The sequence below is a fragment of the Gobius niger genome (genome assembly GCF_951799975.1).
Source record: "Gobius niger genome assembly, chromosome: 13".
In the NCBI taxonomy this organism is placed as follows: Eukaryota; Metazoa; Chordata; class Actinopteri; order Gobiiformes; family Gobiidae; genus Gobius; species Gobius niger.
This window is the reverse complement of record NC_136864.1, coordinates 15,069,226-15,095,874: the sequence shown is the minus strand read 5'-3', so window position 1 is coordinate 15,095,874 and position 26,649 is coordinate 15,069,226. Positions and strand designations below refer to the sequence as shown.

Below are 26,649 nucleotides of genomic sequence, written 5' to 3'. Positions count from 1 at the left end.
GGAGAAAGCTTTATAAATGTTTCATGGCTGTGTATAGGAATGCTTGCTGGCTGCTTAGTCTTGAGAGCATCTTTTATTCCCTTTCCCACCTTCTTCTTATTGGTGCATCGGCGAGGAGGAGGAGGAGGAGGAGGAGGAGGAGGAGGAGGAGGAGGGGGGGGAGGTGTGCAGATGGCCGGGACAGAGAGCGAGCGAGTGGCGAGCGAGAGCAGAGGTGAGAGAGCGGCGGGCTTTTTTGGCAGGGTCGGCCCGGTGTGGTGGGAGGGCCCATTGTGATGCAACGTTGCATACATAATGCCACGGGGCTCTAAAGGCAGCGTTGCTATGGCGACTTTTGTGCCTGGGTGAACTCAGTGAGTGTGTGCCCCAAAGGAGGGAGAGAGAGAGGGAGACACAGTGACTTGCAGCCAGCTCGAGTGACACTTGTAGTCTTTCTTTCTGCTAGTCCCCAGCGCAGGACAGATGAGTTTTCCACCCAGGAACTGCCAGGCTTGTTTTGTCCAGAGGGGAGCAGGGAAAAAGGCGAGGGTATTCTGCCGCTTGTGCGTTGCGATGAAGTATGGTCCATGTGAAGGTATGTCTCACACTGTCTTTTGTGTCTGCTCTCGGGCGACACATTCCTCCGGTATTTTCGGCGACGTCTTTTGTGACACTTTTCGGCAATTTCTGGCCGCCGCGTTCCTCGGAGACAGCAGTAACAGGTGTCTGCCTGTCAGACGGAATTGGAGGGAGCCACAGGGGCGAGAGGGAAAAAAAGCTTTTGTTTGGATGTTGCTTTTTCAGGGGAGTTGAACAATCTGAGCGCTCACAACCAGCGATAGTTAGTCAGATCGCTTTACAGATGCTCAGCCCATTCAAGCTGCAAGAGTAAATGTGCAAACAACAAAACCTGCTTTATAACTTATACAGGCAGCATTTGTGCTTCAAAGGAGGCGGCTCCATGAGCAGATGGGTGCGTGCTGATGGACGTGACTGCAAATACACGCGCTTTAAGATGTTTAATTTGCGCTGCTTGGAATCTTAGTGTATTATTGTTGTCTCTTTGAAGAGAAGCGTTCACTTTGTTTGAAAAAAGATTTGAAAAGCACAAGCTTAGTGAGATACTATGTTGAGATGCACAGATTTGCAACAGGGTGGACTGTTGAAATGATGTTCAGATCCAGGAGTGTTCCAAGTGATTCTTCCATTATGAGATATGGACTGAAACTTCAAATGTTTTTCTTTTTTTATGGATGTTTCACCATTGCATGACTCAATAAGGATTTTGTAGCTTAATGATACTGTAATGGCGTTTACTGTTATTCACTCAAAGATGGCATCGATGTTCTACTGCTTTCCCACAATATCTTTAGGACATTGCCTTTGTAGACGGCTCAGTTGCTTGTAGCTTTACTTTTTTCATCATAATGTAGAATTTTTTCTTTTTATTCTCCATAAAAACCCCAGACGTCGCTGTACATACACTGGCTGCTCCCTCTAATTGCCGCACTTTATACGGCTGCGTTTGTCAAGTTCAAACACACATAGCATGTTTACTTAAAAGGACTCTTCCTCATTTAGCGCATTTCCCTCAGCCTCTCGCGCTTGTGCATTATCCATGCTGCTTTATGTGGATACACAAGGCACTTTGAGGTCAGCAGCTTTATATAAGTGTCAGTGCGTTATCGGTCTATATGTGCACTGACCTGCACAGCTCTTCTGCTCCACATTGTCCGCCTCTGAATGTGGAAGCCACGCGGCCAGGCCACAAATCAATGCTACTTCATTTGTACACGCCACAAGCAATGCCTTTCTATGACGATATAGTATGTCACTGTCAGCTGTGCAATAAATATGTGCGGTGTGCTTTGTTTCATTATGTTTAAGTGACTCAAAGTGATTGGAGCTTGGTAGCTTAAATGGAAGACGCTTTATTAAGGATAATATTAAGTTAATTAAGTTTCCCAAATTGAGGTGGAAAATTGAGTCATTAATTTAGCTCTGGATATTTTAGAAGCTTCGAATAAAAACGCAAATGTGGATTACAATATTTCAGATTATTTTCATTAGACCTATATTCAGCAGCTTTTGGGAGACTAATCATTAATCAGTATGTGTTTCTTTAATGAAAAATGTCATGAGGAAATGTTAACACCTAAATAATAATAGCTAAAGGATTAGGATATGGTGCTGGTGTCTTTGTTTCCCTGTCTTTTTTTTTTTGGTTGCAATTTGGGTAAAATCTGTCATGTTTGTTCAGCTGTAATTACTGCAGGAGCAAATAGAAATGCTATAATCAGCCTTGGTTTGTTTGCTCATGTGCTAATTAGTGGTTATTCCTCACGCAGCAGCATTAGCATGAGGCATGAAGACGCCTTTAAACAATGCAACACTTAGCACAGACCACCTGTGTTTGGTGTCCGTGAACTTGGCATCTTATTTGTGGTAACTGTCCAAGGCACCAATCAACCAAAACAAACAGAAACGGGTTATGTGGAGGTAAACTTGGACATGAAATTTGATGAGGTAGAGTTTGACCCTCACTCATGATCGGGAGGTGGGTCCATGGGTGCAGCTCTGTGGTTGCCCACTGCTGCAGAGAGGTTCCCCTCAGCAGCATGGATGGAAGGATGAGGGAAAATGTCCCTACAGTGACAGGTCCTTAAACTTAACCTACCACAATTGCTTTCACCCGGACTCAGTGTTTTACACCGCTATAGGAATATGACAACTTCAACTTCTCGCGAAATAAATACATTATCTCAGTAGAATAAATATGTGTGCTGCACAATGTCCAAAGGGTTAGGTCACAGGGGTCAAAGATAGCACATTGCCTGAATGTTTCACTCTCCTCTTCACCCCATTTCAGTCTATACTGTCCTCTTATATCAAATTAAACCTAGAATCCAACATATTCTCTCTTAACCCAACACTAAGTTGAATAATGTTTTCGAAAACTCTTTGAGAAAGTATAATTAAAGTTATTTCCATGTTTTCTTGCCACAAATGATATACAGTGCTTGATGTGTTATTTGTCAGTCAAGTCATGAACTCTAATCTTTTTGCATTTAAAATCTGCCATTCTCTGTCGGAATGTCTTTGGAAAATCCTCACGAAATAAAGTCCTTGGGAGTGTCTCAGTTGCACAGAAACAAGTTTGACATTTGGACGGCTTTAGTTTGATGTCACAGTTTGCGATGTATCAAAATCTTTCTCTCTCTCCCTCTCTCTCTCTGTCTGTCTGGCTGATAGAGACAGTGGCAGACCCTGCACTATCTGCTCTGTTTTCCCACCACAGCTTGCACAGTCCATTTCACAACAATTAAAATGTGTCAGGGACCAGCCAGCCAAAATAATGTTCACATTGACAGCGAATAAAGCCGCATTGAGTTGCCTTACTAAATGCGTGGTATAAATAAAGTTGCCTTGCCTGCAACAATATATGGTAACTTTTACTCGCAGTTTTTGAAGATTTTTCACGATTTACATACACAATATGCACAACTCTTAACCTGTTACTTGCCACCCCTCCTGATCAGGGGGTTAGGCATAGAGGCTGTAAAGTCTGAAGTCAATACGTTTGGAGATTTGGAAATTCACAATTTCTGACCCTAACTTTAACCCTTAACCTAACCCTAACCCTAAGGTGGCAGGTAGCAGGTTAGATGGGTATACTGAGTTTTAGATAAGTAATTTGTCAAGTCATCAGTTTTTGTATTGACGTGATAATCTCTAAGTTTAAATAACACATTTAACAGAATGCATTTTGATGTAAAGTAAGTAAAGCATTTTTTTTCTCGCCTCACCGTGAGTCTTTTTGTTGACTTTTGGAATAACTAGGAGACCCCTGCCGGAGGAGCGAAGGGGCCGTGAAGGTTCATAAGGTAAAAGCAGTTCTAAAAGATAAGAAGGACCAAGACCATTAAGACATTTAAAAAACATTAAAATAACTTTAAAGTTGATCCCGAAACACACGGGGAGCCAATGCAGCGATTCTAAAACCGGTGTAATGTGGTCCCGCCTCCTGGTCTTCGTCAGGACACGAGCTGCAGAATTTTGTAAAAGTTGTAAACCTGAGATACTCTTTTTACAGTTGTCCATACAACTGGTGTTAAAAGCACGCATTATCGTCTCAGTGTTGGCCCGAGAGAGAATGGGGCGGACTCTGGCTATGTTCTTTAGATGGTAAAAAATCTTTGTGATGTTCTTAATGTGTGGAATAAAAGTCAGCGTCAAAATTCACACCCAGGTTCTTCACCTGTGAGGAAGGATTAATAGACAGTGACTGTAGTTTGGGTAAAGGTTTCTCTCTCTGGGCCTCATAATATAAGTATAAATACAATGTCTTTTAAAGTACATGTTCTGTGACTACCTGACCACGATCCTTTTTGCATCAAGGGGCCTGCAGACGCGAGATTATTTAGTTTGCTCATTTTGCGCCGATAAGCTATTTCGTCACTGCGTTGAAAATTTTGACCCTGTTTTATTCCACAGGAGCTGCAGTTCGAACGTCTGACCCGGGAGCTGGAAGCCGAACGCCAGATTGTTGCCAGTCAGCTGGAGAGATGCAAGCTTGGCTCTGAGACGGGAAGCATGACTAGCATCAGGTGTGTTTTGCATAAATGTGTCACTCTGCACCTGTCCCGAGCTTTCCTATTCACACAGAACCTGTATGGGCCAGCTGTGCTCCTGCAGGTAGCCCTTTTATGTTGGGCCCAAATCTCACATATTTTGTGAATTCGCAGTTTAAAATGGGACCCGGGAACTCACAGCAGGGTTTTTCACTGATTGCCAGATTGCGCGTTCTCCTGTTCCCACACACTTGCTAAATTGGCTTTGTCCTACGTTTACAGGATGCAGGATGAGTTTACTTTTTATTCATTCTTTGTTTCTTACTGGTCATTTGGTGGAGACAGAACTAAATGAATTCGCAAACCCCTTTTGTGTGTTAAACAGAATGAGCTCGATGTGTGTCCTTGTTAGCAAGACTAATAATCTACTTGGTTAATGACCTGTTTCACACCAACAACAAGTGACATTTTAATGAGCCAAGAAATGTAAAATACAGTCTGGCTGATTTTATTCAAACAAATTGCACACACACACACACACACACACACACACAAGAACAGCACTTTTTCAAATGCAATCAAGATAACAGGACAACATTTACAGTGACATCATAGGATTATTGTGCCACTTCATACGAAAATGAAATGCTGGCATGAGTCATATTTTAGGATGTTCTTCATTATGGTTTGCAGGGGGACCTTGGAATTATTTCAGATCAAAAAGAGGATGAAACTAGATTGCATTTCACTTTGATTTTGAAAAAAAAAGGACATTTTAGTGATCATTTCCTGTAAAACAGTTTTGCATTTAACCTCTTAACACCCGCCTTAACCAGGCACATTTCCTCCAGTTCGGTTTAACCCAAATCTTAAAGCTTCTCAACTTGAGAGCAACACTGTTATGCCTCATATATAAGCTAAGACCTACAAAAGTGATTGTAACTTTTTTGTCACGAGGTCACCGTGTTTTTGTCGCTTTTCTGTCGTGTTTTTGTCGGATTCTGTTGCTTTTTCATCCCTTTTTTTCTTTGCTTTTTTGTCGGATATTTTGCTGCTTTTTGTCGCTGTTTGGTTGCGTTTCCATCCTTGTTTTTGTCGCTATTATAATGCTTTGTTTCTTTTAAGTTTTAAGATTTGGATGATGCCAAACTGGAGAAAATGTGCTCGATTCAGGCAGAGATAAGAGATTAAGATTGCTTTAGCCTCACTAAATACTAATACCTGAAGTTTTAGTTTAAATCATTTTCTAAATAATTAATGGCAACCTTGAGGTAAGGGGTACTTTGAGTTGAAATGAAAGAACCACTGCTCTACACTGTACATTTACGACAACACTATTGGTCTTGATACATGTCCGATTTTCTCTGAATTTACTGGATTTTGCCTGTATTGTATTGTGTATTGTATTGTATTTAGATTGCCTTACATAACCTAAATGCAAGCAATAGTGTCTTTCATGAAAAGTCCATATTGCTCACATTTAATAACATTTGAGACGGTGATGTTAATGCATTTACCCTCCGCTCGGACCAGTGTAACGCGATTAAAGCAGCTGCACTTTTCCCGTATACTCCTATGCACACATAAACAATCACAGGAGACCGACACAATCCATCATCTGTTCTCCCCTTTGATTCCTTAAGTGAGTTGGGATCCCATTCGTCTCAAACTAATTACTCATCTTCCGCCATTGTGCCGCTCGTTGCACTTGAGGAGGTTCCCGCACAAAGAAATGGGGTACATGGTCTGAAAACCGTTTTGTTCGCGACTCCAATTAGCCCGCGCATTCATTTAGCTTCTTAGCATTGCCGCGGCGCTCCCGAGCAATAACATGGGAGATGGAGGAGGCCCGAGATCCAAGACCATGTCCGCCACTCCACCTCGCAGCTGCGCCACGTACTGAATGACCACTTCCATCTCGCTAACTTGATTACATAGGTTTATTGTATTGAGGGGCAGAGTGTATTAGCCATAGCTTTTTATGTGCCGTCCGCTTTGTTTGACTTTGTATGTAATTACCAAATGGACAAATGATTTGGCCAAACACTAGTCCGCTAAGGCAATAAGCCGCGCAGAGGACGGTCGTGCATTGTGCTGCGGGGATTTATTTTTCAATTACCTCTGAAACATTGTATTGTTTGTTCTTAGGGAGTTTTTATTTGTCTTGAGCTGTCTCTGTAAACGCAACAGGCAACATTTAATCTGTAGCCACAATTCTTGGACAAAAATATATCTTGATAGTACAGGAGAAGCAGCCAGCTCTACAGAATTCATATAGGACAGGCTTTATGTGTGGTTTAGTTTTGGTAGGCCTATTGACATTTGAAGCGTGGCAGTCATAGACATAATATTAATAGTCTCCACACTCCTCCATGTTTACCATAACCTGGTTTCTTTAATTGTAAGTAATCACAGGAGCAATATCTAGGTGTAGCAAGTTCCCAAAAATTGGATACCAGGCTTTACATTTGCTTAAAACGTGTGGAAAGTGCAATGCTAGCTAATAGAAAACTAGCTTGTTTAACCGCCCACATATGGAGGTAGTGCAGCAATGGCGGACAATGGCGGCCCCTAGCGTCATGGTCTTAAATTTAACTATACTAGCGGAGTTTCAAAATGTAAATAATTAAGTATTTTCGTCTCGCAACATGGTCCAGCAATGTCTAAAGTATAGAATGAGCTCAAACCTACCACAACTGCCTCTAAAATCCTGCACTCAAAAAGGTGTTAATTCGGGTCCGAAGTGCCTTCATGCACGAGCTTAATATAGAATATGCAGTTACGCGTAAGACCTGAGATGGCAGTAGTGAGTATAAAAATGCCCAACTTACATTAGTCCCTTTAAAGCAGTGCAACCAGCAGCGATTGGTGACAGTAGTGCAGTGTGTTGGGCACCTGCAGACCAACAGGAAGGCCACTCGTTCAAACATCACTTGTGCATATTGTATCCCTGAACCTGGCATCCCAGAGTGAGAAAAGGAGAAACTCCAGAAACAAAGAAAACCTGTTGTTTTAATTACATCACAACAAAAACAGAGGAGCTAATCAGAGCGGTTGAAAGGCACGGCTGTAAATGAAGTCACAAAGGCTTTCATTAACATGCTCCGCGGGGGGTGTTAAATCTGACTGAAGCTACTATTTGCAGATTATCAGTAGCATTAGCGGTTGCCACACTAGCTGCACCGTGTTCTTTTTCTCAAAGTGGTGCAACTCAATCCAACCTCTGTCCTGGTGAGTACAAAAACGTATTAGATATTACGCCATCCTTAAAAGTTGACAATGATGTTAACTTTACTACTGCAGTTCTTGTAGCTGTTTGCTAGCTCTTCCCATATGCTAGCAGAAACCAGAGCTATTGCAAGTGTTTGGTCCAACAGTATCCGTGAGGCTGTTTTTCACACCTGATGTTGCCTGCTAGCCTTGGCAATCATACCTACCGTCTAGCTCGACCTTAGAGTATGCTATTAGCTAATAGGCTTTTATTAACGCTGCAACATCTGAACAAAAACATTGCCTGTAAAATGCACACATGTCTGACGCGATAAAGGGCCATTAATAATCCATAAACCAAACAGGCAGCCGTTGAATAGAGGAAGGTCAAGTTTCAGCTCTCCCCTTGTAACCCGCAGGCTCAAAGATATAATATTACTACAGGTGTTATGAACGGAACAATGGATGTGGCTGGTGCCTTGTGCCGGAACAAAAGCCCTGCGCTGTTGTATTGTGTGCCAACCTTGTTGATGCTGCAGAAATAGCGGGAACAGCAAGACATGTTTAATTTTTTAGACTTTTGTTTGTCATTTTGCATCTCAAGTTGGTCTCATGACTGGTTAAAGCGGTTGAAAGGAGTTGGATTATGCATAAGTTTGAAGCGCTGTGTCTTGAGGGGTGGTTATTGTTTAAAAGTCAGTTGTGTTGCAAAGACATGAGAGGTGCTAATGGGACCTTCAGCTGTGCCTTTGTTTCCAGTCTTAATCAGTCAGCACAGGTCACAGGGACTGCCACGGCATCTGCTCCTGCCTCATCACTTCTAAAAGCACATAGTGTTTCTCCAACAGGCAATTGTGCTAATACCGCAACCAGAAGTGTGGCATATGGTATATCATTAGTTATGTCAGCTTACTTTCACAACAGGTGTGAGAAGTGCTTCTGCTTACTCAAATTAGCAAGCGCTGTTAAAATGAAATATTAAGTAGAAAAGCTATCACCTTAATCACTTGGTTTAAAAAATAATGGATGCATGCACTTTACACAACAAGGTATTGCCTTCAAATTGGCTTCTCTACTGCGTCTTCAGTCTGCCACTCTTAGCTTCTTAGCATTGTCTCGGAGATCCCAGGCAATGACAAAGGAAATGGAGGAGGCCCGCGATCCGAAACCATGTCCACCACTCCACCTCGAGGCCATCATCAAGTCCATCCTCACCTTCTCCATCACCGTGTCCGTACACCGGCGCCACAGCCTGGGACAGGTCTTGACAGCATCATGTTGTGTGCACTACTGAGACTTGTACCCCTCTATCCGAACCGATACCTCCTGCCACAAGAACAGCTTTTTCCCTCCGCCATCAGACTCATGAACACTAGAAAAACACTCTGTATCTGACTCATGAACACAGAATAACCTGTTCTGGCCATTTGCACTGCTCTATTGCACGATGTGGTATGTTACTTATTAATTGTCCATTAGAGTAAATACTACGCTGATAGAAAAGACAAAGGTAGAGAGGGATATTGTACATCCAGTTACACAATGGAGATTATTTTTTTCACTCAAACTTGGCTGTATACTGTTTAAGTGGCGCTAGCCCACAATTAGCTTTGCCCGTTAGCCTGTTAGGTTCTTCGTGATTCCATTAGTGTGTGTTGGTGACTCTGACCTTGAGCAGCGAAGTTGCAATCGCGGTTTTCTGGCCAGAGACACCAGGGGGAGATGAAAGACCCCCCAATCATCCCATTAACACAAAAAAAAAATATTATTAAGGTAAACAAGTTACTTAATGCTGCTTTTAAGCCAAAGTACATTTTTAGTTTGAAAACTTGTTCCCTAATGGCAATAAATCTATTCTCATTCTCTTGCTCCATGATATATAAATTTGTAACATTGGATAACTAAATATGCAGTGTCAAAAATATCGTTCACTCATTGATTGGCTTCTTGCAATATTAGTTTTCAACTAATATTGCAATGATAATACTTGACGATATACCGTGCATCCTTATTCCTCAAAAGATAACTTCCTCTTGTTGTATAAAGTATAAACTGGAGTGAAAGAATCCCGTTTCCATAACTATGAAACATCATCAGATTAAAAATCAGGATGTCTCGAAGGCTGTTAGCGGGTTCTTTGTTGGATTTTCTGCCTTCTGTTTGACTTGTGTTTTGTAATAACAGATGATGTTATGAGTGGCGCTGGTAGTCCAATTAATTCCTCTGTGGTGGTTTGGCTCGGAATTGTGTGTGCAAAAAAATAAATAAATACAGGAACAGATCACATTTACATGCAATCTGGCAAATTGCAGATGGTTGTTTTAAAATAATTATAATTTTAACCAAATGGCAGGACAATTACCATTGGACACAAAATATTTTTCAGACTTGTGGCCATTTGATTAGCTTTAATTGGCTAACCTTTTCTGAACAGTTCATTTCAAAAGTTGGCAATTTAGAAGTTCTTTTTCCTAAAACTAAAGAGCTAAAAAGAGCAGTATATTCTGCCACAGTCTACGTAAATCAAATGTACTGTAGGTGCTAAAATAATACATACCTTCCTTGCCTTTGTGTACATTCTAATGTCTAATTTTCCTATAATGCTAAAACTCTTTATAGCTTTGCCTCTTAAACTAATGTGTGCCACTGAGTATTTGCTTGCCTGCCCGGTGTTTTAAGTGCGTGTTTTATGGTTTGGCTCTGACTGTAGCACCTGTTGTGCCCACTGCCGGGCGTCTGGCGGGGGAAAGGCGACCCATCTTGAGAGCCCAGCGAGAGCCCATTATCCTGAAGCTGTCCATGCTCTGCTGCCAGCCCACACACCTCCCCATGCCTGTCCTGAGAGTGCAGCAAATGGAGATGTCAGCACCGTAACCTCCCCTAGAGAGATAGCGAACATGGCAGTCTATGAAGACGTTCAACAGTAAATTGCTGCCACATTGTTGCTTATCCCTGGCTGGCTTATTACCTGTTCAGCAGAAATATTACTTTTCTACTTTTCTTCTACTATTACTCTATTACTCATAGCCTCTATAAACACTAAACTAAAGCCCACTTCAAATAAATGTTCATGGCACAGTATGTAGTATGTGTCATAGCAGTAATGAAAACACCCTTAATCCATTCCCCCTAAGTCTAAAGAAATCTGTTCCTCCGTTTGCTCTCGTTTAACTGTGATCCTCCTCCATTATCCCGCTTCACCACAGTGTTAATGTCCTCAGTGTAATATAAGAACTGCTGTCACTTGAGCTAGTCGAGCCGCTCACCTTGAAGAACTCCAAGTGAAATCCGCAGAGACAGAGCGCGAGTGAGGATCAGTCACACACACCACTACAAAAAGACCAGGAGCCAAGAAACAAAGAAGAGAAGAAAGGCCCGTCCGTTGAATGTGCCGTTGTTTGATTGATTTCTGGAGGTAGCTCTGCCACTGCTTCAGCCTCACTTCACCGGCACTTTTCCCCCGTGTGATTATACAATGACATCTGGGCCTCACAGGACTGATGCGTTTGTACTTTGTTTATAAGCTTCCTTCATAGTAGAGGAATGACCATAGACAAACAAGGAGAGCCATCTCGACCTGTGCCTGGACTCCTATACTGATGTTGGATAGATATAATTATATCTAATAATTAAACTCATCTCTCAATTTCCAGTTATCCTAAAGGGGCCATTTTGAAAGCTGTCAGTTTGTGCACATACATAGTATAATTGTTGTACCTTGTAGTGACCGAGCGGCTGTATTAGTGGTCCAAATGGCGCCTTTACTTTCCATCACACTTTACTTTCCATCACAGTGGTCTCTAGGACGCTTCAGGATCAATTGTTTGAGAAGTTTTCAGTGTTGACGGACCCTCTCACCAGAAAACCTACAAAACAATTGATCCAGGAGCATCCAAGTAAAGCTTCCATGCTAACCACCCTCCATTGGGTAACAATAAGTTTCAGCATTAAAAAGTTCTATAACTTTAAAGAATGTCGATCAACTGAACTGTCACCACATTATACTGTAAAGGACATATCCTTTGACATTCACAGCTAGAGTCTCATGAGAACTGCTGGGTTCTTGATTGCAAATTTGGAAAGGCTACAAAGTAGTGCCATATTTTACAAAATTCAGCTCAACACCTCAAAAAATGATTATCATACAGTCCAACCTGCACATTCTGACTACTATTACAAACCAAACACAAGCCTCTTTTCTATTGTTACTGCTGTTTATTTGATATTGACCATTTGAGAGTGCTCTTTGACTACTGAATGAACTGGAGTCACATTACAGATTCCCCTTGTAAATGTCAGTGCTCTGGATGGGCATGCATTCGCCGCGCCTGATCAAAATGCAAACAGACTTTCAGTGAAAGGCCACTACCTCTCGGCCAACGCTCCTAAATGTTGAGCAGAACTGAGGTGAACAGCTCCTATTTGGAAAAGTTGAAACGGTTCTCATTTTGCTAAATGTACAAATCATAACAAAGACTTTGAAGGTGAAGGCATTGAGGAAAAGAGTTTTTAACTTGTATTGATTGGTGCAGGGGTTTGAGGATGACAAGGGTTGATGGGCCGTGTGAGCCTCCTATTGATTGCCCCTGGGGCGAGTACGGATATTCCAGTACTGGTTTTAAGAAATGATATTTGATATTCATTTATTTATTTAGTGATGAACAAAAATAGAGCAAGAATGGTGTGCAAAGGTAAACGAATAAGTCTTCAGCCTGCCCACCCACTCACCACCACACTTGTAAACCAAATTAAACAAAACACAATAAAAAAAAAAGATGATTAAAAGGCAACGGACCTGAGCTTGATTTCTAAGATAAACTGTAACCTAATCAAAGATTTGTTAAGTTTGTTGTCTGGGGCCTTTCTGTGCATGTTCTCCCTGTACCTGAGTTTATCAACAATGATTTTGTTTTTGCCAAATGCCTGTGACTCACGGAAGCTGGTCTTGAGGCTCATGTTTGGTCGCGTACTTTACAAGATGACTTAAAGCAATATTCTCATGGTGGGTTTTGATTTGTTGATCACATAACATCACTAGGAGGCTAAGTTTGGATGGGGGTAGACTTTTGTGTATCCACTTGAACCCAGCGCCCTCAAACACACAAACGCTGGGCCAGTCTGTGAGACCAGACTCTCTTAATAAGGCTAATACCCCCCACTTCAAAGACTGATGCAGGAGTGAGTGTCTAGAGGCGGCGCAGGCAGCGACTAAACTATTGATCCCTCTGCAGAAAGGGACAGGGCTGCCACCGTTGGAGCCAATAAAAACTTATCCACGGCGTGAACAGGATTAGGAAGAGGCTGCCACTCAGCATGACAAATTACTCAGATTAGAAAATGCAGAAAAAATTACTTATGGACAAGGACTATAATGTAATTTATAGAAACAATATTTGATTGAAATTGTCCATTTAATGAAAGCTGAGAGGGCATCCAAAGTAAATGGTATGTGGTCTCAATTTAGGGCTATATTTCACTATATTTTCTCATGATTCGCTACTTCGCAATACCATAATGCATTGCCCCTTGGGGGGGTTCGCTGCTGTAAACAATATGGCGTTGCGAGCGGTCATCGAAGAGACTAATATTAATCTTCCAAATACCATAAAAAAATATCCAATTCCACTAAACCAAAGCTTAAGAAAATGTGTACCTTTTTATCTATTGATTTTGAAGTCGATCGGGAAAAAAGCTCTGGTTCACTTCGTGTGCAGTGCTTTGTAGTTCCGGACTACGATTTTGATTGTTGGAGAAATTACGAGCACAGCAGAAGTTGTTTTTCAGCATTGTTTGGCTGTAGCTTCACTCGCACTCAGTGGCCTCGTAGCTACCCCCCAAGATGCAAAGCATTATGGGTTATGTGCAAGTAGAGAATACAGTATTATCTAATGGCAGTGTTGAACCTCCTACCACGGAGCTGTCGCCAACATTGTGCAATAGTATAACTGCATGGCCACCTTCATCCATGTTACCATTATGTTTGAAATAATGGTCCCAATTAGGGATGCACCGATCCGATACTGGTATCAGGTATATGAGCCCATACTGGAAAAAATATGATGTTGGGTATCGGCTACACATATCCGATACTGATACCAGTTTTGGCTCTTTACGTCTTAAATACACAACTTTTACCACCTGAATCTAAGTGAATATGGGCATGCTGTATTTGTATGCATGTAATTTGGCTTTTAGTTTAAGAAATAACTGATATATTTCATACATATTTGTAATGATCAGATCACTTGAGTTGTTTGTATTAATGTAATGTCATATACCCAAGGATATTTAGTGTTGAAAAGTTCGTTGAATGTTTATCCAAAAGTTCAACAATAGATATAATTGATCTGTAACATAATGACAATAAAATATGACTTTATTGATCTTTAAAGCCACACCGCGTAAAATTTCACCCAATAAATAAAATTGAAATACAAGCATTTATTTGATGATAGATATTTTCATCATTGAAAAATACCTCATTAATGTACAAAGAAACATGAACCTTTGCTATGAGTGTCAGCTTTCCTAAGACATGACTGTAACTTTACCAGGAGTGGGTACGTCTCCAACGCGTCTCCATGGAGATTTTCACTAAAGCCTGCCAAATATGCTATTTTCACAGATTAGGTCCTCATCCAGATCCATTCTTTGATTACCCACTGCAAAAATAGCATTTTCTTTGTTGAGCTGGTCATTAGGAGCATGTTTTGTACTGATGGCAACAGCATAGTCCAAAATGTTATGCAGTGTGCCTTTAAATGGAGAAAAGAGTCAATTAAATTTTTCACTCTGAAAAAGCCACTTTAAATAAAGTCTCTTGCATCGGTAAATATCATATATCGGCAGGTACACAAACCCCAGTATCGGTGTCAGTAGCAAAAAAGCTGGATCGGTGCATCTCTAGTCTGAATGTGTGATCATAACTGGCTGTAAAGAGCTTCAGTTTTGGGTAAATCAAATGCAGCATTTTCTATAAATTAAACATAGCAATACGATACACTGGCAGCACCTGGGAGCTTTGCGTATTCACTCCACTGCAGATGAACAATAGGAGCCAATGAGAAAATCATACAGCACTCAATGGGTGAACTGTTGATGGCAAAACTCAATTAAGCTAATTCCTTAAATGCAGTGATTGCCTTTTCAAAGCCAAGAGCACCTGGGATTCCGCTGCGGCAGCACAAAGGGACTGAATACAGATAGTAAGCCACTTGGCCACAAACTGTGCCTTTTTCCTAAAGTCCGACCTGGAGCCATGCCACACGGAGAAGTTACTGGGATAGATCAATGCTGATAAGGATGTCTGGCACATAGCCCTGGATATGCGCTTACAGAAGGTGTACAGTGTGTGGGGACAAGACTAAAGATATCGATTCAGTGTTAGGGGAGAGTCTTGTCAAAGGAGGGTGGTCTTCAAGCCTGTTTAGATAGTGTTATAAGTAAGCATTTATGGACAAATCATGGACAAAAACAAAACATTTAGATTTTTGTTTTAGAATAATTGCCTCAAAGCCTTATCCCACGAGTGTCTTTTGCCTAATGACAGCTGTGGTTATTTATATCTCTTGAAAGTTTTCTAGCCTTTGATAAGTTGAAAGCAGCAAGATGTTGACCCAGTGAAGTCACCACATTTCAGCTTTTGTTCACGCCAGCCTGTGAAGTTATGATGCGCTGCTTCTGACAGGCTTTGTTGTCGTAGAAAAGTGTTATGGTGTTGATTGTGTTTGAAGAAATATTTCTCAAATGTTTGTACAGTTATGCCTGACAGAACAGAAACGTTATTCTTGACACGCATCGCAGCTTTTTGACAAATCTCGAGTGATTGGCAGGACGGGACGTCGTTGGCAACTCGTTTTATTTATCAAGCTTGGGCAGACATGCGGACAGACACCTCCGGGACTCTGTGTCTCCGGGCACTTCGCAGACCGGTGGAGGGCAGGGACTCGCCGATCCCACGCGGCGATCCAACATGGCTCCTCATTTAACTTCTGGCCCGCAGTCAAAATGGCGGACTGGCAAACTGGGGAGTCAATCTGACCAATTTAGTGGGTCACATGAGACTTCTGCTTCCCTCGTCTAAGCATTTGTTGGGAGCATGTGGACGGGGCTAACAGGAACAGGGATGCATCCCGCTGCTCTGTAATCACTCGCTTCAAAAGGTCTCATGTTTCTCATCAGAAGACAGGAGGAAAGGAAATGGATCCTCGCTCCTTCTCTTCGCCTGGACACGTTAGACCAGAGGCAGATCTCTCCTTCCACCTTCAGCGTCCTAACCAGTTTGGCAGCTCGTGCTGAGCTTTTAAAAATGACTGAGTCTGTCTCAAATTTTATCAGCGGCAGACAGACTGAGCCGGGCGCACACTTTGGGCATTTTCCTGGTGATGGCAATCTGCTCCAGCCGCGCAAGCAGAATTTATTTTGAGCTCTTAATTTGATTTAAAAACTACCCCTATAGCACTGGCAATGGACAGGTGCGCTGCGATGTCATGAATCGTACTGTGCTTGATCAAAGTCATGGGGTCAGTTTATTGCTGGATTTTCTGAAACCGAAGAGATCAAGTAGAACCTTTTATTCAAACCTCTGCTGCCTTTCATGTTGGCACAGAATGGAAGGTGTTAAAATGTGAAATGAGAATCTTTTCCCACACAATATCCGGCTTCTTACACCTTACTTTCCAAGACATCCTCTCTGCTCGTATAGCCTTCAGGTCTACAGCTTGTTGTGTATAGGCATCAGCTCGAGCCCATATGTGCTCCCTGCTTATCTGAGGATCACCTTACACCAGCGCCAGATCAACTCTGAGTCTTATCAAACTCACACTCAGAGAAAGCATTTAAACGAGGTTCAAGTTGTGCCTCTTTTCTTGCCTTGACATCTTGCACACCATGTTCCTCAAATATGTTTTATTGAAAATGCCAATGATGACTTTCTTGCCGTCACATGGTTCTGTGATAGCCTGGCCAGCCACACTAGAACCTGTTCCTATTTTAGACGTATAGACTGTGGGACCTGGGGTTGTCTCCATGAGTTCAGATGGTCGTAATTGACAGACAGATTAACCAGAGAAATGCACGGTCTGTATCAGAGCAAACATGGCAAATTAGCGTGATTCCAGGCACTAAACACTAATCCAAGGTGAGAAAAGATATAAAGTTCGCTCTGAATGACAGGAGATATTTGATACGATGCTTGATATGTCGCAAACCTTGGAGTGTCTGTCCAAATACCCAGTCTCTCCCGATTCCCTTCTGTGCTGTCCTAGAAGCTAAGGGGCACTACCAGTTGAGAGTGTTTTCCACAGCATGTACCAAGTTGAAATATGAAAATGAATGAGCTGTTTTAAAAGCGAGGCATGCATTGTTAATATAAGGTCATAAGTAAACCCATTTATTGACCACTGGGACTTGTTGTCTGGATGCAAAGCCTGAGCCAGTTGCCTGAATGATCACAGTGCCATCTCATTAGACCACAATGCCGTGCATAATACAAACCGCAGCACTCTTTCTCTTCTGAGCCATCCTCCAGAGGCTGCTGACATTTCCAACCCTGCGAGCCTCCAGTCGTGTGCTACACAAAGGAGCAACAGCTTGTTCTGACAAAAAGCGTAATTAGGTAAAACGTAGGTGACCTGGGAAGATGAAGCATGTTTTTTAAAGTGCACTTGGGTCCTCCATATTCCAGACTCAACTGTAATTAAAGGGCCACAAGATGCATCCCTGGACTGGTGGTGGATAAACAGTTGCAGATGCTCCAACAGGTTTTGATGCGACTGCCCCATTACAATAGTGAACTCAGCATGTCTGTGTTTTATGTTACCACTGCTGTGAGATGGGAGTTTTCTCCTACTGCTCACAATATGTTCCAGGTCGGCTTGTTATTCCAGTACAACACAAAAACACATGCTGTTTAGTTAGTTGCTGTTGCATAATTGGTTGCCTCGTAATGTTAATTATGCAAGACACTACATTATGTTAAACCGCCTCATCAAAATGAAAATCAGCGTAATATATTGTTAGTAATGGGAAATGATGATGATGATATAAAATTAAATCGGGATTTTACCCAGTGAAGATCTGCCGATTTGCAGAGATCCATATCAGGTTCTTTCCTGTTTAAACTTGTACACAGACACCGACAACTGCTATTTCCTTTTCACTCCTCCTCGGTCATCCACAGTCACATCTGAGTGAGAGACAGGTGGATTCAACCTATCAAAGTGTAAATTCTCAGAAGAAGCTTGAGTTTTCACTTAAAATGTAAGTGCGCTATAATAAAATAGATATGAGTTTGTTTGTATGTTTTGTTTATTGCTTGGCTCATCCTCATTGCTTACAGTAATATACAATATATGTTTTCTCTTTTCATTTGTTTCATATGTTTGGACAATGGTTGTAGACAAACACAAATAAACACAACTCAACTGCAGTCACAATAGCAGATGGACACTAGCAGTGTTATAGATTGTTTATGTGGCCTGGAGCGAGCCTTAGGTGTGCTTCAGTCTTTCTCTGGGATTGTAGCTCTGAGTTATGGTCTCTTTAAAGCCGTTTCAGTTTGACACGCTGCCCATCTTGCGTGGCATTATGGCAGTTTGAGTGGATCTCGACCGGCACTTGCTGTTATTCATTCTGCCTTTTGCTTACTTTTGGCTATACCTGGATGCCTCGAGGGATTTTTCTTAAGTGTTCGCGACAGTGGCATTGCTAACTCAAGCTTATCCTTCTTTAAAAAGGTAATGCTGTTTTTCCCAGGAATGGTTTATGTAATCCAACAGATTTCGAAGAGATTTGCATTTTCTCTCCCTGATTTCAACGGTTTTCAAGGCCGTCAAGTGGACTGGTTTGTTTGAGCTGAGGACATTTCACTTGTTGGGGTGACAGTGGCTCAGACGGTAGAGCGGGTCATCCAAGCCAGCCTCTCTTCCAACTGCCCGGGAAAAGACGGACATGGACTTATATCTAACATCGCCCGACTGTGCTGTTGTTCATCTTGAGCCTTCTGAACCTAACTTTTGTTGTGAGCTGGGGTGAAACCAACAGTCACCTTGTTTCTGTGATATTATTATGTCTATTTTGACAGATTTTCATTGGATGTTTGTGAACTCGACCCTCTCCATTCATCAGATCTTGTGATTGACCCAAGAAGTGCTCTAGGATTAACACCGCATGCACAATTTTAGACATTCATTCTCTTATGTTTGATTTAAATGTCTTCTTTCTCACCCTGAACTCAACCCTGCCTCAGACTTATTGTCATGTAAAATACGGAGACAGTTCGAAGTCTAGGCCAACAAGAATGTAAAAAATGTACGTGGTTGGACCGATTGATGATTGATTTATTCATTTCTAAGTCTGTTCCTTTGTAAAATGATGCGGTGTAGAATAAAAACTGCTTGGTCTTTGTGTATAAATTTGCATACTACTCGACAGTGCATTATTGTTTGATGGATTTCAAAATCTTTTGTTCCTTTGTCGTACTTTGCCTCCTCTGCGCAAGGGGACCATACAGTCATTGTGGTCTGCAGATAACGCATAATATGCCCTGAATGGCAATAGCTGGATTGTTTGGATGGGGTTGAGAGCGTGTTTGGATAAAATGACTGGGTTTTTGTGGCTATCTCTGGCATCAGATCTTTGAAAATCCTCTCTATGGGCTTTCTCTTTTGTTCTCGTAATTTTCTCTATTCTTTTTTTCTTGCTGCAGTGATCCAGGTGACATGGCCAGAGTGGTTTCCTCATCTAAAAATCCCTCCACAAATTGCCCCAAATCGGCCCAAATGTGCTCTTCGAGGTCGCCATGTACAATGAGACTTGATGATTGAAATTACACCGCATTACTCTGTACTGTTCCTTTTTAGTCCACGAAAAATAACCTAAAACCAGCGCTGCCAAAAATGACTCAAGTTGTATCACCATGTATGCTTAAGTAGCACATTTAAGTCCAATTTAGGTTTATTTTAGTCCTGATTTGATCTTAATCTTGGCCAGATACTTTGAAGGTCAATTATCTTACTCTATTGGAAATGTTGGAACCATTTACTCCTGAATAGAGCTTTACTGTTGCGAGGTGCCTTGGTAGAGGTCTGTTGTTTCCATGTTTCCCTTTTTCATGATTTGAAGTAAAAGTACAGAGAGAATCCCTAGTAGTCAGTATTCATGTCTACAATGTTAAAGGTTGCTCAACAGTAACGCCGTCACTTTGAAAACTTCATTACTCTCTCAGTTTTATATTCGTAACAGATGGGTTTTCAAAGAGGCTTTTTAATGAGATTGTAATTTGGCAAGGTCAGGTTTTTTTTTTGTATCTTAAAAGAGTAGCTAAAGGCCTTTGGAGATAATCCAGCATTGTGTCAGTGTGGTGAAGCTGTAAACAACATTGTCCTTTATTTAGGATTATGTTATTTAGGATTATGCAAATCGTCCAGGGCTAGGAAGCGTGTGATGACGATGACAGTATAATGCAGATCAGCCACAACATTATGACAGGGAATTTACCCCTGTGTTATTGGCTACACCATTTGTTCAGCTCAGTTCAGTATTGGTCAAGGTCGGGTCCAGTGCGTTCTCCTGACACCTCTACAGCACATGTGCTTTTTGTCATTAGCCGTGATGAAGTGGCCGGGCGGTGGCGTGACCCGCTGCACGGGGCTTTGATCGCTCTGTCAATGAATCCGACCCTCCGAGCACTAATTACACCGCCACATCCCATCGACGGAGCCGAGGGTTCAATGGGAAAACACTAACTCTGGTGTTTCCTCGCTCCTCCTCTGATGAGAGGTCAATCAGCTCATTCATAGAGGGGCACTGTGGAGAAAGGCTAGTACGGTCAGGAATTGTGAGAGCAGCCAATCAGCAACAACAAGGAAACAAAGAAATGATTTTGCCTCATTGACTAGATATTGATCCGGGTAGAAGACGAGAATTATTGCTTTGTGGAGCCTTCCATTACAGAGTTCTCATTTTCAAACACTCTAGGCTTTATTTATGCACTTTCTATAAACCATTGCTTCTTTTTGACCTCTGCCAATAAATTATGCCCAATAGCACAGATTACAATACCGGTCAAATGTTTGGAAACACTTTTTTATGCATCAGTATCTCTTTATTATCAATAGTATTTACATTGCTACAGACATTAAACTATAAATGAACACATGGGATTATGTTAGACACAAAAAAGGGTGAAATAAATATTTTTTTTAATTCTTCAAAAGTGCCACCTTTTATTCTTGGCATTTTCTTGGCGTAAAAGATAGAGCAGCACAAAATCAATTATGGCTGGATCCGAATCCAAATAAAGATCAGACCATATTTTATAACCAATTTATGCAGAAAAGTAAGTAAATTCCAAAGGGTTCACATATCCCTTTTGCCCCTATAGTAAAACCTTGTCAACTCTTTGAATACAACCCTCTTTAGAAAAAATATTAAATAAATATATAGGAACCAAAACATTTTTGGAAAAGTGGGCTTTCGGTCTGAAGGAGAGGACAACTACAATGCTGTACTGAGGCTTGTTTTGGACTTTACTGGAGGGTCTGACAAAAGCAAGGGAAGACAAAAAAAAGAAAAAAAAAGTTGCTACGCGCCCTGAGCTGTGGCTACACAAGGAGCATCATCAGGAGGTAAAGATTGACACACGATGGAAATGTCGCCTTAAAACTCAGATCAGACGTGGTGTTGTGGCACTTGAAGGCATGTGTGGTTTATTTATGGAAAACTGTTGTTTTGGTGTTGTGTTGTGGTGTTGATCTACTGTAGAAAGTAAGCCGTGTGTATCCTACGCTCGAACAGACTTTTCAAGGCAATTTCGCTTTTGTTTTCAATTTGACATTGATTCTAAGGACGAAGACAAGGCAGTGGGATGTAAAGAGGAACATAATGTGAAGGTTGCCATAGAAGAGTAGTGCTGCTTGTAATGAACCACGCCTCAGTCGGCCTCTTTTTCTTAAATAACGCCCTCTCCCTAGCAGCGCAGCCTTTAGCGCAAAACCTGCGCCACGTTGCATTTAGAGTTGCGCTCGGACTGCGCCAGTCACAAGATCTGGCCCTCAGACTCAACATGGCTGTTCAGGAAGCTTTGTGAACATCTCTCTGTGGCCCATGTCTGCTCCTGCTTCCTAATCTGCGAATCCTTAAGAGCTTATCGAATCAATCATACTCATCTAAATTCTTCCGTTGAGAAAAATTAGCAACATTCTGAGACACATCCGATGATCGTCTTTCTTCCGTCAGTGCGTCTCAGCTGTCGGCCATCACATCCCAAGTTTTTTTGGGAAGTACTCGCTGTCTTTTGTGCCATGTTGCGTATTGTGGAGGTGATAATGGCTGATGAATGAGGCGCCTACTTCAGCGACAGAGGGTCCCATTAACATGTAGCGCTTGACTCCCTTTTGTAATCTGTCACACAGCACATAAACACACAGCACACGCACTCACAACATAGGGCTAATCAATGGCATGGTTTAATAGCATCTGTTCTATGTCTGCAGGGACGGAACAGCACGGTGTGTACAATTTATATTTACTTGTGGGTTGTTGGAGGTTTCAAAATGCTATTATCTTTGTGGACAATTTTTGTAGCAATCATTACTCACTTATGCATGTGGTTGTTTCATGTGTAAGTTGAGCACATTTAATTATTTGTCAGATTTATGTCCTGAGTGTAGTTTGGCCTCTTCTATTCAATTCAATTGTGTGTCCTACAAGTTATCATATTGATTGATAACCTAAAAGGCCTGTATCAACTGAGATGACACTATCGATACAGCGAGGTAACTTCACTACAATGTCTCATTTTTTCCGTAGTCTGTTCTAGCACTTGTATGGCATAAAAAAAGCCAGAATCACCTGTAAGTCCTACGTCCTGGTGATAAGTGGTGGTCATCCAGAGGTGAGGATGTGGAGGTGTGAACCAGAAAAAGCACTTCTCTCCAGCCTCTCGATTCAAATGACCCGCGGAGCAAAAAGACAGATTGCTGAAATCCCAAGTCAATCTGAGCAAGAAGCACTTAACACAGTGAGTGTCATTCCTGCTCTGAAAGTTAAAGATAGTAGTGGGTTGTGGCTTATGAACTATTTAAGTGTCTTGCACTGGATTGCTTTAAACACAGTGGGTCCGATCTTGTGTTTCTAAACGCAGACTATAGAGCAACATTTTGCGCTTTGCACACTGTGAGATCTTGCCACTCCAGACTTGGCACATTTAAGTGGGAAGTACGTGGGTTGGCCAAAGGCGATGTTATATACAACAGCCTTTTTCCTCCAGCCAGACCCCGTGACCGGTGTACTACAAGGGAGAGGGGTTGTGGAGGAGTGAGGATGAACATGTACTTTTGTTTCGCGTTTGTTTCGCGTTAGCGCAATTACGGCCGAGCGAGTGCCGACCCGTGCCACTGAGGACATGGACATTGTTTAATTCACAATGGGATAAATAAACTTTTTAGTTTGACCTTCAAGAGGCTTTAATGCTTAAAGGAAGAACACAAGGCTGCGCAATGTAAGCGAGGAAATAAATGAGAGGCTGCCAGACATGTTCTGTCCTGAGCTTAGACGAGTTGATGTGTACCTGTCTGGTTTTTGTACGTGTCCTCAGTAATGCAAAAAGACCAAAGATGTTGTTAGCATTTAGCCTCTCCTCCTCTCCTCTATGGACCCAAACGGGGGTGAAGTTAGACGTGACCAAGCTCTTCCACGTTTTCCATATTTAGAGCGCACGCACAAAGCCCAGACAGGTACGCATCAACTCGTCTAAGATCAGGTAAGAATATATCTCAGTATGGGAAAACGGTAGCCTAGTCCTTTAAACCACACCTCAGTCTACTTCTCTGAGGCGCAGAGCTTATCCACAGAGCTACAAAGTGGAACTGCGTTGCCAAGGCCATGTCTCAATGTATTCTTGTCCTTGGGATGCAAGAGGCCTATTCAAACCATATAATAAAGCTGAGCATATTACATCAGCAAGGTCTTTATGTGACTGTGAATAGCCCCTGCGTATCTAGCGGCATCTGAGTCATACCTAATAGGCTGACATTTGCATTTGTGACCACATATTCTATGTAATTATTATCTTTTCATCATCTTTCAAATCAAACTTTTCTGACTACTTGTAGGCTCTCAGTTGTTTTCGATGATTATTTGAGATATTGCTATTAAGAGTCGTCAGTAGTTTTTGCCTAATAGGATTTGTGGACAATTTCTGTCATTTTTGCCCAAAGCACTCTTCATCTAAACGCAATTATCAATTAAAATGGAGATGCGGTTTCTCGATCTACTTTGGTGTTTTCCACTGAAATCGCAATGTCACTTCACAGTTGTCGAAAATTGAGTTATTTAGTCAATATTTTAACATTATTCTCTCTCTCTGTGTCTTTTACAGCTCTGCCGAAGAGAAATTCAGATGGAATAACCAAGGTAACATACTTTATTCTTACCACATTCCTACTCAACTAAAAAAGGCAAACAAATTATACTTTTGGGGGTTGAAAGTCCAACGTTTTTGATCTCTAAGAATCATAGACATTGAGTTGTAGTAATAGTAGAAATATCTGGCAGAAGTAGCATCTGTTTACTGTGTTCTTTTGACTTCCACATTATTATGGTACTACGCCATATTGAGGACTTTTGCTCATCCAAAAGACACAACAGCGATGTTTTTAATTGTTTATTGGTGTTGCAACAGCAGTTTCACATCCATTAAAACCCATGTATAGTGGCAGTAATAGTCATATAGTTAAATATCAACAGATACTCAATTTAATTAATTATTCTTCAATTCAAGACTTTCTGCTAATTTATGGTTAAGTGAAGTGATGCATTTTTATTTGGTGTTTTTGATTCTCTTGACATGGTTTACACCCAGTTTAATCTCTTTCCCCCAACCATTTTCTCCAGTTTGGCTTTGCCCAAATCTAAAAGCTTCTCGACTGGAGAGCAACAGTGTAATGCCTAATTTGAAAGCTATATATATATATATATATATATATATATATATATATATATATATATATATATATATATATATATATATATATATATATATTATTATTTATTTATTTTTTCATGTATTTGTAGCGGGGTTTTTTGGTCATGTTTTTGTTGCTTTTTCATTGTTTTTCTTTGCTTTTTTGTTTTTTGTTTTTTGCTTTTCTGGCACGTTTCTGTCGCTCCATTGTTGCTTCTTTGTCGCTTTTTTTGTCACTTATTTGTTGTGTTTTTCTCACTTTTTTGTCACTTTTTTCATTGTTTTTATGCCACGTTGTCGTCACGATTTTGTCTCTCATTTGTTGCTTCTTTGTCACTTTGTTGTTGCGTTTTCATCCTCTCTTTTTTTTTTTTTCAAGAAGCTTTTAGATTTGGGTAAAGCCAAACTGGAGAAATGTGCTCGTTTCAGGTGGGGATTAAAAGATTAAGCATAATTTAGTACAATTCAATCAAATCAATTTTACATCTGGTTTAGTCCTGATTTGATTTTGATTTCGGCCTGGTGGTTTTTGGAAGGTCAAACAAGGCTAAAACCTGAAATGTTCTTACTGTTAAAACTGTCCCAATTATCTACAAATAATGAAGTACAGCAGCCATTTAAATCATGTGTAGAGACGTGGCATGTGTTTACCATCCAGAGGAAGCTTAAGAGCCAATGTGTGTGAGCCCGGTGGCCGATTTAAAAGTCAAATGAAGTCACCTCTGTGCGCCTGGTGGTTTCCTTTGACAGTCTTTTGCTCGCTCTATGAAAACCACCACCCATGCATGACACTTGCCTCTCTTCCCCTCTCTCTCCCTCCCTGTGTCATTCATGTTGTGACGTGGCCCGGCTCGAGAGTAGATTGATTATCTTAGTGCAAAGTTTGTGACCTCTGCCAACAATGAGGAGGGGGGCTAATACAAAAAAGCTCATATTGAAGCCTGGCTGGTGACAACTGCGCTCACCCATCTGCTATAAGGCCTCCTCCTCCCCAAAAAAAAGACCAAATTCCCTCTGTCACGAAAAGAGGAAAGTCCCATCAGGGATTTTGATCTACTAATCATTAAGAAGCTATCACTCTCGCGCCGGACAGGTTTAAAATTGAGTTTGGGCTCGAGCTGCGTGAGGGTCAGTAAATTCACCTCAGCGCCAGGGAAAAAGATAGAAATGTTTTAGCCTCAGCATCAGTATCAGTCTCTGAAAGTGACGCAGGAGGTCAATAATGTATCCAACTAAGGCCGCTTATTAAGCACGCTATTACCATTACTTTTCTACCAGCACAGGAGTTATGTCTTTCTGATCTGTTAAAGAGTATACTTGTTATTCAGTGATGGCTGCTGCTCTGTTTTAAATGTTAAACCACTTAAGCAGTATGGCTTTTAAGATTTTTTCACAGATCAATTTTGTGTTGCCATAAAGTCGTTTTTTTATCATAAGGAAATCAAAGTTATGCAACGTGTATAATTTTGTCTATATGTCACGAGATTTATTGGCTTTTGATTTGTTGTCCAGATGGACAGAAGGACATAGAGGAAGAGCTCACCACAGGCCTAGAGCTGGTGGACTCTTGTATCCGGTCACTTCAGGAATCGGGAATATTGGACTCCCAGGACGCTTGTACAGGAGACAGTAAGTAACAATCTTAATGTACATAATATGGTGCCTTCACGCTGGTCGCTTTACCTTTAAAAAGCAAACATAACTTGGAGGTTGATATTCAATTATTGGCATACTGTATGTTCTTAAATTCTTGTCAGTCACTGTAATCAAAGTAAGGCAATAGTTAACTGCTTAAAACAGGGGTGGGCAAAACCCAGGGGGAAAACGGAGAAACCTCAGGAAGGAGAGATCCACTCCCATGGACAGGCTATAGAGACCCAGGGTCGATGGGAGTCCCTGAGCAGATGGGCCAAGATAGCAGAC

At 41.5% G+C, this 26,649-nt stretch overlaps 1 protein-coding gene across 8 annotated transcripts in view; it reads left to right on the top strand.

Annotated features, from left to right (window-relative positions):
- Positions 1 to 26,649, top strand: part of ctnnd2b (catenin (cadherin-associated protein), delta 2b) — a 129,378-nt gene that overhangs the window by 46,673 nt on the left and 56,056 nt on the right. For 7 of the 8 annotated variants that reach the window (XM_079568840.1, XM_079568841.1, XM_079568835.1 and 4 more), the window contains exons 3-5: positions 4,474 to 4,586; positions 24,142 to 24,176; positions 26,239 to 26,355. In XM_079568840.1, the coding sequence (XP_079424966.1) occupies positions 4,474 to 4,586; positions 24,142 to 24,176; positions 26,239 to 26,355 (265 nt within the window). Of the gene's footprint in view, positions 1 to 419; positions 575 to 4,473; positions 4,587 to 24,141; positions 24,177 to 26,238; positions 26,356 to 26,649 lie in introns of those variants that run through there. The other variant, XM_079568839.1, reaches the window with a different exon arrangement.